General features: G+C 45.8%; 1 protein-coding gene across 1 annotated transcript in view; it reads right to left on the bottom strand.

Annotated features, from left to right (window-relative positions):
• The window catches only part of FBXO34 (F-box protein 34), a 71,661-nt gene that overhangs the window by 17,719 nt on the left and 36,586 nt on the right, over window positions 1-17,356 (bottom strand). Inside the window, exon 2 of the mRNA XM_030214186.1 lies at window positions 83-261. Within this exon, the coding sequence (XP_030070046.1) occupies window positions 83-156 (74 nt within the window). The 5' untranslated portion in view covers window positions 157-261. The remainder of the gene's footprint in view (window positions 1-82; window positions 262-17,356) is intronic.

The raw sequence follows: 17,356 nt of genomic DNA, 5'->3' as shown, positions 1-17,356 counted from the left end.
TCCGTAAAAAGAAAAAAGGTACTGTAAGTATACAGAAGAAACAACAAGCAAGTATTGAGAACCAAGTTCATCCGGTGCCTACCGTCTGACTGGATGAAATGTAGTGGATGTGGTTTTCAGTGGTTCGCAAAGAATAAGTCTGTAGGAACTCCTCATCCTAACTTCCTCCAGCTAAGGCATGATATCACAACCAATTTATCTTCATTTACACATAGGCCTTCAGCGTATCCTGATGAAAGCAGTGTTTTCTTGATGTCTTTACTAATGAAAAAAAGATTTACAACATGAAAAAACAAGACGTTAACCCCATTTACTCACATATACTAGTTAGCAGTGTAATAGCATCGCTGCCATATTCTCTACAGATTTCAACTAACAAGGGTCCTGTAGAAAGAAATAATTTTTAAAACAAATTAACATTTTATTAGTAGCGGATCAAATTGTTAATGTTGCTACCACAGGATGCCAACTTTCCAACCATTTGACATAGTGGACTACAGAATACAAAAGCAAACTGTCACCAACCTGAAGAGATGGACTAGTTGAATTAGTTAAATGTTTCTAATAGTTAATGTTATAGGATTTAAACAAAAAGCAGCTACAGCAGTGTATACAAACTTACTGCTGTTTTAATCCTTTATATATTTGCTCATTTAACCACAAAACGATTCATGAGAGCAAATGAAAGAATGACGGCTGAAAAACTAATAACTGAAGTACAAGTTAGCCATTTACCTTAGCAAGTTGTTCTATCTGTAGCAACTTTCAAATATTCATTTAATTTTTATAATCAACATACAAGCTACTCTCTTTAGGAAATCTGCTCAATTAATACTTGAGGGGTCTACTAATATTAAAGATCAACCAAAATAATGAAGTGTTCACAGATCTAGGTACCGTTGAGCTAAACATTTTACTTTGTTTCTTCAGCTTTACAGGATGTTGATTTGTTTTAACAGCTCCACCCAGTGCCTAGCAAAAACAACTCCCATGGAATAAAACCTGATGACTCACTGGAAAAATCAAACCGATTCATATTCAGACAGAATGCCAACAGTGTTAATCAAGATGGTCAGGTATTCTGTAAATTAGGGAGTAGTCTGATAGCTGCCTCCATTTAAATAGTCCTCTCTTACACTGGAATACTACAACCCTGCAAATCATCAATGAAAAATTGCACTTTAAACTATACAAGACCACAATAATAAAATACTAGGCCTTGTATATAGTTCCCGGTGATGTTCTCCAATACAATTTTATGTTTCAACAATTTTTTATTGATGAGGTCACATGGTATACAATTCCATCTCAGTCAATATAAATCGTATAACAGCAAAGTCTAGTACATATTACTAAACCTGAAATGTCCATCATCAATGTTTTCCAAACTTTTCTCCCCTATCCCTTCCTTCTTGTCTTCTCCTATATCTATAATGTGTACATGTATAATTACTGTGCAGTTGCATAACTATTAACAATAAACTTTTATATGAAACTCCAATATTTATAACTCGTGTTTTACTCAGTGTATTATCCCAACAATATTTACTGGTGGGTCCTCTTAATGTGCTCCTTCAAAGGATTGTTCTCCTATCTAATTCTCCCTTGTCTACACTTTACACACTGAGCATCCGGTGCACAGCCCGCTCTTGCTGCCTGTGTTTGTGCCATGTATCCCCTATGTAATATCCTATACTGGCTCTCCTGTAGCTCTGCCCCGCTAACTTGCCTGGGGCTATCTTTTATCAATTTAGCAAAATTTACTCCCTTCAATTCATATCCCAGGTCTTTGCTCCAAGCCTCTATGAGTGCTCCATAGTTTTGGGCGGACAGAGCAACAGCAGGGCCTGGTGCAAACTAGATATGGAAACGTGACCATGTGCATCCCCTTTTAAGAATTCTCTGAGTTTTTGTCCTAATTTTGTGCCCAATGCCTCTTGATCTAAGCTGTACCAATAGTGATGTAATTGTCTGTATGTAAAGTGATCTTAGTTAGAGAAAGTCTCTGCCTTAGGTCTTGAAATGTATACAAACCTCCTTCCTCATTTACTATGTGTTCCATTAGGCTGATTTCCATGTCTGCCCATCTCTTAATTAACCTAGCCTCCAGTCCAGGTGGAAAATCTCTATTCCCCCGGAGTGGAAGCTGATCGCTAATATTTGGGTTTTGATTCCAAACTGTCATAAGAAAGCGCCAGACCTGTCTTAAAGGTAGTAACAGAATACTTTTCTTGCACGTTGGCGGTAAACTTTGTGATTGGGCCTGTATTAGAAAGTTTACATGCCAAGGGCAATATACTGCCTGTTCCTAACTGACTGGAGTAAATTTTTCTGTATTAAGTATCCAATCCCGAAGGTGCCTCAGTAGACATGCTTGATTGTACCGTCGAAGATTTGGGAGACCCAATCCTCCCTGTTCCCAGTTATCATATAGATATTCTAATCGCATCTTTGATTCCCCCCCCCCCCATAAGAATTTCCTACATATGCTATTCAATTTCCGTACATCTCTTCGTAATAAGTGTATTGGCATAACTTGTAAAATGTAAAGCCATCTTGGGAATATTATCATTTTAAATAAGTTGATTCTGCCCATCAATGACAAAGGCAGATGGTTCCATTGCTCCAAGGAGGATCCTGTATCCCGTAACAGCTTCTCTATATTTTTCTCCAATACAATTTTAATAATACAGCCTTTTGACAAGGCTGAAGGAAGATACACAAACTCTGCACAGTTCACATTCTGCACATACTGGCACTGAGCTATTAGATGAAAACAGTTTCTATCTCATCCTTCCATATGTACATTATTTTACAGCATATTTAAGGTAAACAACTTGGATATGCTGTAACCACAGTATTGAAGAATGAAAAAAGCTCTCTCAGCATGTGTGATGATTTCCATGGCCTCAACCTAAAATGTAGACCGCAACATGCCTTTACCTTATTCTGAAGAGAGATATTAACATGAGTTTTTAAATCATATTGGTCAATGAGTGGAGGAGTGGCCTAGTGGTTAGGGTGGTGGACTTTGGTCCTGGGGAACTGAGGAACTGAGTTCGATTCCCGGCACAGGCAGCTCCTTGTGACTCTGGGCAAGTCACTTAACCTTCCATTGCCCCATGTAAGCCGCATTGAGCCTGCCATGAGTGGGAAAGCGCGGGGTACAAATGTAAAAAAAAAAAGACTACTTGGGCAAAAACAAAATAAATTAGAGGACACTGGGATTGGGTGTGAGCAAGGGATTACAAGAATTAAGCACGTTAGCCTCTGAATTCTGCTGTAATATTTATCATTCCAAAATATATGTCATAATATATACCATTTGAGGGGCTATGTTGAGAAGACATACTATCCCACTAATGGAGAACAGCAGAATTAGGGCATATAGTACTGAGGCTGAACTCCCTTCTTTACTGAACAACCCTACCACCTTAACATTCTTGGGGGATAGACATTGCAGATGAGGCAACCCAGTGATAGTCAAACAAAAAGAGGCTGATCCTGCCAACTCCAGTCTTCCTAGGTCCAGTGGTCACCCACTGAGATAATCCAATTTCACTTTCCTACTCTTGCAATGTGTGCTGCAAAAAGTACTTGAAAATGCTTTTCCAGCCACCTTGGCAAATTTACACACACAGTAAGGCTACCTTCTGAATACCTGATTGCCTGTAGTGCCACCTTGACAGGGTTTGAGAAAAGCTGTACCAGTTCTCTGTGAAGAAGGGCCATTGAGGAGTTTTTGTCCAATCTTACAGTCCTTGCCTCCAGTTGGTTGGTCAACCAACCTATTTCTATCCCAGCAAAACTATCTGTCTGGTCCTGGCATGCTGCTTCCCACCCGCTTAGGCAGGTGGTGGAGCAGAATGCCAGGACAAGACTGGCTCTGGCATCCGTCAATAACAGTCACCAGGTGCCATAATCAGTGGAAAGGGCTGACCATCGTGACAGCAGGTTCTCACCATGGTACTAGGTTCAGGGCTGTAGCTATGGATTCCACGACCTCTAGGTACTACCAGGCACAAGGCTTCCCCACTGCTAGTAACAATATGATTTGTGCTCAGAGTTTGAATATTCTATCTGCCCCTCTCGGACTAGGATGGCAATAACTTGCTCTTTGTAAAAATTACCACTCACCCCAGACTCTGCAGAAACTAAATTGCCTGGTTCTTCTCCTACAACTTTGCTTGGATCAGGAAGTCATCGATACAGGGTGTGCCCTTATGAAGGCTGTTGCTACTACCCCAAATAACAGCTTTTCTTTGTCCTGCTGATGGAGGGCCCATATTACTTTTCAACTATTAATATAGAAAAGACTGTAGTACAAAAATGAAAGAGAAAGGACCTCAGAAATACAGATCCTTACAGTGTAAAAACACAGGGATTCACTTTGCAGTCAGCGGTTCTAGAAAACTCCTCTACATATCGAACTTTTTACAAAGCTTCTTATCAAAATTTTTTCATTCCAGTTTTTTTTATATATTTTTTAAAAAAATCTCCTCATCGTATGCCCTTTCTCAATGTCCATGCCCAAACAAGGCCTTGGTTTCACAAACTCTGCATCTTCTGGAGATTTTCTCTATTCCTCACTCAACAGGCTTATGTGGCACAACAATGATGGAGGCTCTCATATGAATATTCACTTGCAGTGGGCTGAGAATGTGGGGAACTAGGTTCAATTTCCATTGCAGCTCCTTGTGACTCTGGGCAAGTCACTTAATCCTCCATTGCCCCAGGTACAAAAAATACCTGCATATATACATGGTGTCCAGAAAAAATGAGACCCTCAACATTTTTCCAAATAACCCAAAAACTGATTTATTATTATTAAAAAATTACTATTGACATGTGTTTCTGCAAGATGCTGTAAAAACTGAATGATCCCGATTTCAAAATGGCATTGTTAAGGAAGTGATCATTAAGATCCATTTTAGCAAAAGGGTGTTTAGTTAAGACGACAAAATTGTGATTACGTTTTTTAGGCACAATAAAGCATACAGTGCAAAGTGATAGCTAGTGGTGTTTCCTAAAGGTTGGACTAATGTATTTTCAAAGGTCACACTACCCCTTCCTCAACTCCCTCCTCCTCTGGTACACATTCACCCCCCCCATAGCTCTCTCTCAACCACTCCCTCCTCTGGTACACACACACCTCCACAGCTCTCCCTCTCATCCTCCTCCAGCACATCCCACTCCCATAGCACTATCTCAACCTCCCTCCTGGCACACACACACCCCACCAGCTTGCTCTCGCTCAGTCCCCTCGTCCTCCTCTGGCACCCATCCATCCACATAGCTCTCTACCTCTGGAGCTCTTTCTCAACCTCTCTCCTCCTCTGGCACACACCTACCCCAATAGCTCCCTCTTGCCCCCCCCCCCCCCCCGCCAATACTGCACCACAGCTTTCTTGCAACCCTCCCCCTTCCAGTACATACTTTCATAGCAGTCTGAAACACCATTCCTAAAACTGCCAGCACCCCACAGCTCTCTACTGATGACTGCCACTCCAATTTACAGTGAAACCTCGGTTTTCGCTGACTTCGGTTATCGTTGGTTTCGGTTTTCGTTGATTTTTTTCAGTGAAAAATTTGTCTCAGATTTCATTGGTTGCCTCGGTTTTCGCTGCTAATTTTGCGAAAACAAAGGGCGACCTATGCGTTCTCCTGCTCATTGGATTTACATTGATTCATATGGAAATAATTGCCTCGGTTTTTGTCTGTTTCAGTTTTCATTGATTGTTTTCGGACGGATTATCAACGAAAACCGAGGTATTGCTGTATTTATTTAATCAGGATTCATTTGCTGCCTTTTTGAATAAATTCATCCAAGACAGTGTACAGCTAGAACAATCGGGACAAAGGCTAAAGAGAATTTCAGCAGAAAAAAAATACATACATACAAACAATACATATTGCGGCATAGTATGTACTTAGTTGGTACAATGCATAATAAAACCTCTTAAAAGCAGTGTTGGTCAAAGTACTTAAAGTAAAAATAAATGTATTTTTAATACTTAAATACAGTGAAAAACACATTAAAAATTTACTTAAGTAAAAAAGATATTGCCAAAACCTTTTGAGTAAAAAGTAAAAGTACTGTAACTACAATGAATGCAACTGTAGTTAAATGTTTTTTTTATCTCAACAACTTTATTGCTCTACAATTCAATCCACTTTGCTTTTAGGAAAACTAAATTTTGAAAATGACTTGTCACTCATTCGAGTGTGCTTGAGTCATTATTAAACCAGCACAGCTAAAAAGGTGTTCAACAACTGCACTAGCAGGAAGTGGATTGTTCAGTTTGATATAAAGTTCCTTCAAATCAGGTCAGGCTGCAATATTGATCAAGGGAATCTCCATTTGAAACACTTGATTTCTTTACAGCGAAGAATATGTTATCATCATCAACATTAGAAGTAGTGCACTCTAATTCATAATTTGCATCCTCATTGTCATGCTGTCCAATTACAAAGAATGCTTTCACAAAGTTGAAATCATTGTCTGTTGTTGTTCTAACAATTTTTTACTTGATGGCAAACTCTATTTGAGTATCTTTGAGAACAGATGCAAGAACGTCAAATGTGTGGGAACTTTTCAGTCTTAAGGCCAAACAAGCAGACTTCCTCTCTAAAGACTATCAATCTAGTAGACAGTCATCCCAATGTAAAATTTTCCATGGGATGACCAGCAGTCTATTCTGGTAGAGATGTATCTGTTCACCAAGAATTGCAACGAGTTTCAGCTTCATTTCTGCTTCAAACTGACCCAACTCATCACTGTCCTGTTTGGCTGGAGACCAGTAACCAGTTCAACAAACACAGGCGACTCCACTGTTCTCATAGGCTATATTCACTGAACAGCAAAATTTAAGATGAGATCTCCTGTTTGCATAATGAGGTTTGCAATAGCAAAATCCTGTTCCAGGTTTTGCCGTTACATTTGGTTTACAGAGGAATTCTCATTTACATCTTGCATCTGCTTTTACTTTTAACAGCAAGCATCAGACGTAACCAAGTAAAAGTAGTATACTATTGTAATTCACTGTATGCGGGCCTTCCTCTATACTCTCTAAAGCACCCTCAATTAATTCAGTCCACAGTTATCAAACTCATTCAAAGAGCACACCATTTCAATCATGTCACACCCCTCCTCCATCTAGAATATTGGCTCTCAGTTTCCTTTTGTATCTGCTACAAATTGATTATGCTTACTTTCAAAGCATGCTCACTCAACACACCTGCCTATCTTCACAAACTCTTAATTTCCTACACTCCCTCACGTTCTCTCCGGTCCTCTATGGCTAACCTTCTACACATATTGTCTTCCTCAGCTCTTCATCTCTTGCTTTCTCATGATACTACTTTCAGCTATCTTGGATCTAAATTGTGGAACTCTCTTCCTCCTCCTCTCAGACTTACTATGCTGAATCAGACATTTAAGGCTCTTCGTAAAACTTTCCTTTTCTCTTCTGCCCTCCCTCCATCCCTCCCTTAGTTTTTTTTTACTCTTCTCTTTACTGATCCTTTTTCTCCCCGTCCCCCTCCTCTTACTCTCTGCACAAGATGTTTGCTGTTTGTTAACTGCTTAGTCGCCTTTACAAGTTCAATTTGTGATATATCAAGTTCTGAATAAATACAATAGTAAAAATTGGCAAAATTATTACTTTGGTAAAAGTAACAAATGTTTCTTGTACTTCTTTACAAGTGAAGGTGAGAAAACGAAAAATGTTGTCTTACCTGATGATTTTCTTTCCTTTAGTCGCAGCAGATGAATCCAGGAACTTGTGGGTTGGAGCCATCTATCAGCAGGTGGAGATAATGAAATTCAGCGCTCTCTGTCTTATAGGATGGAATGCTCCTTGGTCAGTTAGTATTTCTCATAACAAAGCAGAAGGAAGGGAAAATTAGGTTCTTACCATGATAATTTTCTTTCCTTTAGTCATAGCAGATAAAGCCATTACGTATGGGTTATGTCCATCAACCAGCAGGGGAGATAGAGAGCACTCAAACTCTCTCAGTGCCCTCTTGGCCAGCCAGCTCCACTGCCTCTTCAGTATTTGAAGCTTCCAAAGCAGTATGGCAAACCGCAATGGGAATCACAAGAGCTTTCCTCACAGCGAACGATGGCCCATCACAAGGGCATGAACTCATAAAGGAGGGAATGCACATCCTCCTGGAGGGAATAAACTCATCCTCCTTATTGTAAAAGTGGAGGGGAACACACACACCTCCTGGAGGGAATCACACATCCTCCCAACACACTGGAGGGAATGAACTCATCCTCCTATTTATAGCACTGGAGGGGAACACACGCGCCTCCTGGAGGGAATCAACACATCCTCCAAAAAACATACTGGAGGGAATGAACTCATCCTCCTAAAGTTAAACTGAACATGAATCCTGAAGATTGTTTTCCAACTTTCTCCCAAGGAAGAAACTTCAGGAAATTAGAACAGAACCTGAAAAACAGATTTACCGCATACTGACAATCAAACAGGGAGGGCTCATGGCTTCATCTGCTATGACTAAAGGAAAGAAAATTATCATGGTAAGAACCTAATTTTCCCTTCCTTGTCATCCAGCAGATGAAGCCATTACGTATGGGATGTAACAAAGCAATCCCTAGATAGGGTGGGAACAAGCCACACCACGCGCTAGCACTTGTGCTCCAAAACGTGCATCCCTCCTGGCAGCCACATCCAGCCTGTAATGTCTGGCAAAGGAGAGCTTTGCGCCTTAAAGACTACAGGCGGAACCCGGCCGGCCAGCAGATAAGCTAAAAAGATAGTTTCTTTGAGCCAGCGGGCAATAGTGGCCTTAGACGCTGGAGACCCTCTGCGAGAACCTGATAGCAAAACAAACAGATGATCCGAAGTCCTGAAAGAGTTAGTAACTCGCAGATACTGCAGCAGAGTCCTGCGCACATCCAAAAGGTGCAGCTGCCCAAAAGATTCTGGAAACTCTTCCTCTGAAAAAGAGGGCAAGAAAAAAGGCTGGTTTAGGTGAAACACTGAAACCACCTTGGGCATAAAGGAAGGCACGGTCCGAACCGTGACTCCGGACTCTGAAAATTGCAGAAATGGGTCTCTACAGGACAGCGCCTGGAGCTCTGACACCCGTCTCGCCGAGGTAATGGCCACCAGAAAAACGGCCTTCAGTGTCAAATCTTTCTCCGATACTCGCCGAAGCGGCTCGAAAGGAGATGCCTGCAGGGCTTTCAAAACTAGCCCCAGGTTCCAAGCTGGACAGGGTGCTCGCACGGGAGGTCGGAGCCGCAGCACCCCTCTAAGAAACCGTGCCACATCTGGGTGAGCAGCCAAAGACACGCCTCCCACCTTACCACGAAGGGAGGCCAACGCTGCCACTTGCACCCGCAGGGAATTATAGGCCAAGCCTTTTTGTACACCATCCTGCAAAAAGTCCAGAATCAGCGAGACAGGAGCCCGCATTGGTGCAATGGCTCTGGAAGCACACCAAGACTCAAACAGGCACCAAATCCTAGCAGAAGCTAAGGAAGTGGACCGCTTGCGGGCTTGCAGGAGAGTGGTAATTACTTTATTGGAATAACCTTTATCCCTCAATTGCGCCCTCTCAATAGCCATGCCGTAAGACCAAAGCGGCAGGCGTCCTCCATGGCTACCGGACCCTGCGTCAACAGGTTTGGTACCAGAGGTAACGGCAGAGGAGCCTGCAGGAGCATCTGTCGGAGGTCTGCATACCAAGGTCTCCTTGGCCAAACCGGGGCGATGAGGACCACTTCTCCTGGGTGCAGCCGAATCCGCAAGAGCAGGCGCCCTATCAAGGGCCAAAGGGGAAACACATAAAGTAGACCCGGAGGCCAGGGTTGAGCCAAGGCATCCAACCCCGCCGAGCGAGGATCTCTCCGTCTGCTGAAGAAGCACGGGACTTTGGCATTGGAACTTGTCGCCATGAGATCCATCACGGGCTTGCCCCATTTGGCACAGATCTGCAGGAATACTTCGTCTGCCAGATTCCATTCTGCTGGATCGATCTGATGCCTGCTCAGATAATCGGCCTGCACATTGCTCTGACCTGCAATATGAACTGCCGACAGACACTGAAGATGCAGCTCGGCCCAGTGGCAAATCAGTTCGGCCTGCGCGGCTAGTGCTCTGCACCTTGTTCCGCCTTGACGATTTATATAGGCCACTGTTGTCGTGTTGTCCGACATCACTCTGACAGCCAATCCTTCCAGGGTCCTTGAAAGGCCAGAAGCGCCTGAAACACCGCTTTCAACTCTAGGCGGTTGATGGACCACTCCGACTCCTCGGGTGTCCATAGACCCTGGGCATGCTTCCCCTTGCAATGTGCGCCCCAGCCCTTCAGGCTGGCATCTGTTACCACTAGGCACCAAATGGGGAGCGTCAGCGGCATTCCTCGCCGCAGCATGCTGTCCGAGAGCCACCACTCCATGCTGAGTCGGGCCGCAGGGAGCAAAGTAAGTCTGCATTGGTAATCCTGAGAAATCGGAGACCACCTCTGGAGTAGGGAATACTGTAGCGGTCTCAGGTGCGCTCTCGCCCAGGGTACCACTTCCATCGTGGCTGTCATCGATCCCAGCAGCTGGACAATGTCCCAAGCTCGCGGGCAGGGCATCCTCAGGAGCAGACGGACCTGATTCTGAAGCTTGCACCGCCTTAGCTCGGGTAGAAACACATAGCCCGAGACTGTGTCGAACCTGGCCCCTAAAAATTCTAGAGATTGTGAAGGGGTCAGGTGACTTTTGGCCATATTGACGACCCAGCCTAGAGATTGCAGTACTGAGACCACTCTGGCTGTAGCTTGTAAGCTCTCTGTTGCAGAGTCTGCTCTGATGAGCCAGTCGTCTAGGTACGGGTGAACCCTGATACCTTCTCGCCTGAGAAAAGCAGCTACCACCACCATTACCTTCGAAAAGGTTCGGGGAGCTGTGGCGAGGCCAAAAGGCAAGGCCCTGAACTGGAAATGTTTTCCCAACACCGCAAGCCTCAGAAACTTCTGGTGCGGGGGCCAAATCGGAATGTGCAAGTAAGCTTCTTTCAGGTCTAGAGACGTGAGAAACTCTCCTGGCTGAACCGCCGCAAAGACGGAGCGCAGGGATTCCATGTGGCAATGCCGCACTCTCAGGGACTTGTTCACTTCTTTGAAGTCCAGAATAGAGTGAAAGGACCCACCTTTTCGCAGCACCACAAAGTAGATGGAGTATCGGCCGCAGCCTTGCTCGGCGGGAGGCACCGGGGTCACCACCCCTAACTGAATCAGACCTTGTAAAGTCTCCTCCACCGCCGCCCGTTTGACGGCAGAACCGCATCGGGACTCCACAAACACGTCTCTTATTGGGGCGTTGAATTCTATTCTGTATCCATCTCTGATCAGGTCCAGAACCCACTGATCTGAGGAAATCTCGGCCCACTCCTCGGCAAAGAGGGAAAGTCGTCCTCCGATGACAGGCATCGAGGAGAGGGCCGGCGCACCATCATTGAGAGGGTCGCCCCTGAACTCCTGGCCTTGAGCCACCAGCTGCGGAACGCTTGTCCGAGCGAAAGGAGTTCCTCTGCTGACCACGGGCACGTGAAGTGAACCCAGCAGAACGCCCCGGGCGGTACCTTCTAGCTTCACGGAAGCGAGGTCTGTACGAGGAGTGGACCGCTTGGCCCTTAGAGGAAGGCCTCTGCCTATCTTCGGGCAAGCGCTGGGGTTTTGGATCACCCAGGCCTTTCACAATTTTCTCCAACTCCTCACCAAATAGGAGAAGTCCTTGAAAAGGCAACTTCACCAACCTTTGCTTAGAGGCCATGTCCGCTGCCCAGTGTCGTAGGCACAGACGACGGCGAGCCGCCACTGCTACTGCCATTCGTTTAGCCGAAGCTCTGACAAGGTCATAAAGGGCATCAGCCAGAAAGGACAAGGCCACCTCCATCCGCGGAGCCACATCCAAGAAGGGCTCCGCTCCAGCTCCGGGCTGTGCCACTGCCTGTTGCAGCCAAGCTAGGCAGGCTCTAGCAGCATAACAGCTGCATGCAGACGCCCGAACAGTGAGACCTGCAATTTCAAAGGACCGTTTCAATGCTGTCTCCAGCCTACGGTCTTGAACATCCTTCAGGGCAACACCTCCTTCAACAGGGAGGGTAGTTCTCTTTGTCACCGCAGTGACTAGGGCATCCACTGTAGGCATTTGAAAACGAGCCATATGTCCCTCACGCAGAGGGTATAACTGCCCCATAGCCCTGGAAACTCTCAAAGGTCCCTCGGGGTCAGCCCACTGAGCCGAAACAAGCTCTAGGATGGACACATGCAAAGGGAAGGCCCGAGCAGCTTTCTTGGTACTAGCCATCCTGGGATTACCCGAGGAGGCCATGCCACTGTCAGGATCTTCAATCGAGAGGGCCTGCAGGGTATCTGAAATAAGCGCTGGCAGCTCGTCACGGTGGAAAATCCTCACCGCGAAGGGATCATCCAGATCCTGTGGTAAATCCGCACCTGACTCCAGTTCCTCAGACCAAGAACGTCTGTCAGAGTTCTCCGAATCCTCACACCCCGACCACGGGGGGGGGGGGGGGAGAAAGGTGCACCACAATTCGAAGGGGAATTAACCCTTCTACGCTTATCTTTGGGCCAATCATCCGGGAAAACCTCACTGGGGAATCCCAGGCCAGAATCCATCGGGGGGGGGGGCAATCAGAGGGGCCTCAGGCGACCCTTGAGGGAGGGCTCTTTTCATCATGTATGCTTTATGCAGCAAACGCACAAAATCCGGGGAGAAAATCTCACCCTGGGCACCCAAATCCTGTCCGGTGCTAGCCACTCCTGAAATAACCTCATCTCGAGGTGCCCCACCCGGCTCAGGTCTCTCCGTGTCCACGGAGGCCGCGCCATGCGTGTAAGCAAAATGGCGCCTGCTGCCTGCTCAGAGCGGGAAGAAACATCGCTCGCCATGCTCGGGCCGGCTCCTACGCCTGTACAGCACGATTTACAGAGCCCTGCTGCTGATTTGCACTTGCCACAAGAGGAACAGCGCTTTACATTGTCCGCAGCCATCGCCGAAAAACGGCGGTAAAATCCAAAATGGCGGTTTCACGCCAAAATCGCCCCGATCGTGGGCCCACCCCGGAGGAGTTGGAAAACACTCTTACCTCAAAGGATCTAGCGTACAACTACGATCCTGCTGAAAATCAGGTCAAAAAACCTCTGTTCCAGCGTCTCTGCGTTTAAAAATGCGACGCAACTTTTTTTTTTTTTTTAACGCTGTGAGGAAAGCAGAGGTATTGAAGACTCCGGAGGCTCAGATGAGTGGGAAAGGCAGGGAAAGGGCGAACCTATATGCCTGCATCCACTGTTGGTGGGTAAGGACAGGGAAAGCAATGCAATATGTCCACATCCACGGAGGTATGGGTAAGGCAGGGAAAGGGCTAACATATGTGCCTTTAAAGTAAAGCTGCTATAGCCTCCAACACCCCGGTTAACAACTGGCAAGCCAGGAACCACCTCCCGGCAGATTTTTCTGGAGCTCGCAGAAGCTGCAGCCACCCTGCTAGGGGAGATAGAGAATACTGAAGAGGCAGTGGAGCTGGCTGGCCAAGAGGGCACTGAGAGAGTTTGAGTGCTCTCTATCTCCCCTGCTGGTTGATGGACATAACCCATACGTAATGGCTTCATCTGCTGGATGACAAGGAAACAGAATTATAACATTTCTCCTTCCCCACAGGATGATAAACCAAGAACTACAAAGACATAAACTGAGAAAACAGCCCATCTAAAATGTAAAAATGCAGAAACATGAGGCAACTGAGCGAATGAACTGATTGGAGACGCCGATAAGAAAAGAGGGTGGTGTTCTGGATTCATCTGCTGCGACTAAAGGAAAGAAAATGATCAGGTAAGGCATAATTTTTTTGTTCCTTAGCATCAGAAGCAGAAAAATCCAGGAACTTGTTGGATGTAACAAAGAAGTCTGTAAGTAGGGAGAGAACCTGAAGCCCCCGTGGATGGCACCAAACCCTGAAAAATGCAGGTAACTAAGCAGAGGCATCCAAAGGGTAATAGATGCCGCAAGCAGGCCCAGAAGACCACATCGCCGCCCCAGACAATTCCTCCATGGACACCAGAAGGGCTGTCCAGCCGAACGTGCTGCACCCTCTAGAAAATATGTGGATATGGGAGCCTCCTCGATCAAGCAAGCTTGCATGCCTATGGAACCTTCAGTACCTGTAGAAGTGCTAAGCAAAGCAAGAACTAATGAGCCGACCTCCAGAGCTCGCTGCCCACTGTCAAAAAAGGAAACACACACACAGAATGCCTAGCTCGCAGGAAGACTCAAAGGTCAAGGGAGGCAGAAAGCCGCTGAAGAAAAGTAGGTGAGACTAAACAGATCATCACCCTAGCCAGAGGAATCCGGAGAATCTGAACAGATCTAAGCCCAGAAATCCGAAACCCTGCCTGGGCAAATCCCCGGAACTAGAGTGTCCCTGATGAGAGCCCCTGTATCGCTAAACGAGGGTGAGTAGGAACAAAATGGCAAGAACGTGCAAACCTGCCCACAGGCAGACACTGAGTCTTGGAAACCCCACGATCTAACACCAAAGGTTTGAAGTCCACATGAAATAACAGTTTGTCGCAAATGAGATCCTAACTAACCACTGTGCTATGCTTAACTGGCCATCCAGGGATGCCAGTATAGCAAATGATGGGCTGGGATAGCCAAAGACATCAGCTTTGGAGATGCCCGAAGCTAGACCGCCTAGCTATCTGCCCAAGATGCCAGCCTCAACTCCCTATCTGGCAACTCTGGGAGATGTCGACTGCTGGACTCCTGGAAGAAATCCAAAATCTGGGACACCAGCCAAGGCTCGCCAAAGCTGCCAAAAAGCTGCAGACACCCATGCCGAGAGAACCAAGAAGAACGACGAAGACAGCACTAGAGCATAAGATCAGATGATATGGTAAAGCACAAGAGGAAATCCCACCTGAAACTGGTATGCCCCCGCTCCTGATTCAGGAGACACTGGAGGGGTTCATAGCCCTGCAGGTTGGCACTGATAAGCAAGAAAAGAGAAGCTGGGATGAGGCCATGCGCTAGGCATCTTTGATGCCACTCTGAGCCCAGAATGTTGCAAGACTCCATCTAGGTCCAGATATGGAAGCATGGAACCTGTCCAAACTAGATACCAAAGTAGTTGCTGCAAGACAATTTGATGGTAGGGGACAGGAGGTCCTGATACCTTCTCAGCTAAGTCCTATACCCAACAAATCTCATTTGGAAATTTTAGGGACAGTAGTGAGTGAAGAAGTTCCACTGGGTGTGGCTGGTAACGAAGTCAAAGATGAACTGAGAAAATAACACTGGAGGAGGAGTGGGATGCTAAGGCAATTTGGTTTGCCTGCTGGAAAAATTTGGCAAACTGGTGGATTTTACTAACTTCAGTCCCAGATGGCTCATTATGGGAACCATTTAAAATGGCATGAAGGGAAATTACTGAGAGGAGGTCAGGGATATTTGGTTAATGATAAAATGGTAACACTAGGAGTTGGAGGCCTTGGAGAGTTATGAACAGCAGTTGAATTGACAATTTCTTAATGTCCTAAAATCTCCAGTTTTATCACCTGTGGAGATAAACAAGTACAGTGGTGGAAATAAGTATTTGATCCCTTGCTGATTTTGTAAGTGTGCCCACTGACAAAGACATGAGCAGCCCATAATTGAAGGGTAGGTTATTGGTAACAGTGAGAGATAGCACATCACAAATTAAATCCGGAAAATCACATTGTGGAAAGTATATGAATTTATTTGCATTCTGCAGAGGGAAATAAGTATTTGATCCCCCACCAACCAGTAAGAGATCTGGCCCCTACAGACCAGGTAGATGCTCCAAATCAACTCGTTACCTGCATGACAGACAGCTGTCGGTAATGGTCACCTGTATGAAAGACACCTGTCCACAGACTCAGTGAATCAGTCAGACTCTAACCTCTACAAAATGGCCAAGAGCAAGGAGCTGTCTAAGGATGTCAGGGACAAGATCATACACCTGCACAAGGCTGGAATGGGCTACAAAACCATCAGTAAGACGCTAGGCGAGAAGGAGACAACTGTTGGTGCCATAGTAAGAAAATGGAAGAAGTACAAAATGACTGTCAATCGACAAAGATCTGGGGCTCCACGCAAAATCTCACCTCGTGGGGTATCCTTGATCATGAGGAAGGTTAGAAATCAGCCTACAACTACAAGGGGGGAACTTGTCAATGATCTCAAGGCAGCTGGGACCACTGTCACCACGAAAACCATTGGTAACACATTACGACATAACGGATTGCAATCCTGCAGTGCCCGCAAGGTCCCCCTGCTCCGGAAGGCACATGTGACGGCCCGTCTGAAGTTTGCCAGTGAACACCTGGATGATGCCGAGAGTGATTGGGAGAAGGTGCTGTGGTCAGATGAGACAAAAATTGAGCTCTTTGGCATGAACTCAACTCGCCGTGTTTGGAGGAAGAGAAATGCTGCCTATGACCCAAAGAACACCGTCCCCACTGTCAAGCATGGAGGTGGAAATGTTATGTTTTGGGGGTGTTTCTCTGCTAAGGGCACAGGACTACTTCACCGCATCAATGGGAGAATGGATGGGGCCATGTACCGTACAATTCTGAATGACAACCTCCTTCCCTCCGCCAGGGCCTTAAAAATGGGTCGTGGCTGGGTCTTCCAGCACGACAATGACCCAAAACATACAGTCAAGGCAACAAAGGAGTGGCTCAGGAAGAAGCACATTAGGGTCATGGAGTGGCCTAGCCAATCACCAGACCTTAATCCCATTGAAAACTTATGGAGGGAGCTGAAGCTGCGAGTTGCCAAGCGACAGCCCAGAACTCTTAATGATTTAGAGATGATCTGCAAAGAGGAGTGGACCAAAATTCCTCCTGACATGTGTGCAAACCTCATCATCAACTACAGAAGACGTCTGACCGCTGTGCTTGCCAACAAGGGTTTTGCCACCAAGTATTAGGTCTTGTTTGCCAGAGGGATTAAATACTTATTTCCCTCTGCAGAATGCAAATAAATTCATATACTTTCCACAATGTGATTTTCCAGATTTAATTTGTGATGTGCTATCTCTCACTGTTACCAATAACCTACCCTTCAATTATGGGCTGCTCATGTCTTTGTCAGTGGGCAAACTTACAAAATCAGCAAGGGATCAAATACTTATTTCCACCACTGTATTTGCTGGAGATTTTGGAGGCCCTAGTAACTCTTATGTGGACTGGAAAGGTTCAGACCCACAGGGAAGACAAGGGGTAAAAATGGAAGTTTTGACCTTTCTGGATATCTGGAAGGATCTAGCACAGTAATATCAAAGATAAT

The sequence above is a fragment of the Microcaecilia unicolor genome, chromosome 9 (assembly GCF_901765095.1).
Source record: "Microcaecilia unicolor chromosome 9, aMicUni1.1, whole genome shotgun sequence".
In the NCBI taxonomy this organism is placed as follows: domain Eukaryota; kingdom Metazoa; phylum Chordata; class Amphibia; order Gymnophiona; family Siphonopidae; genus Microcaecilia; species Microcaecilia unicolor.
This window is presented reverse-complemented; position numbering and strand designations above follow the sequence as displayed.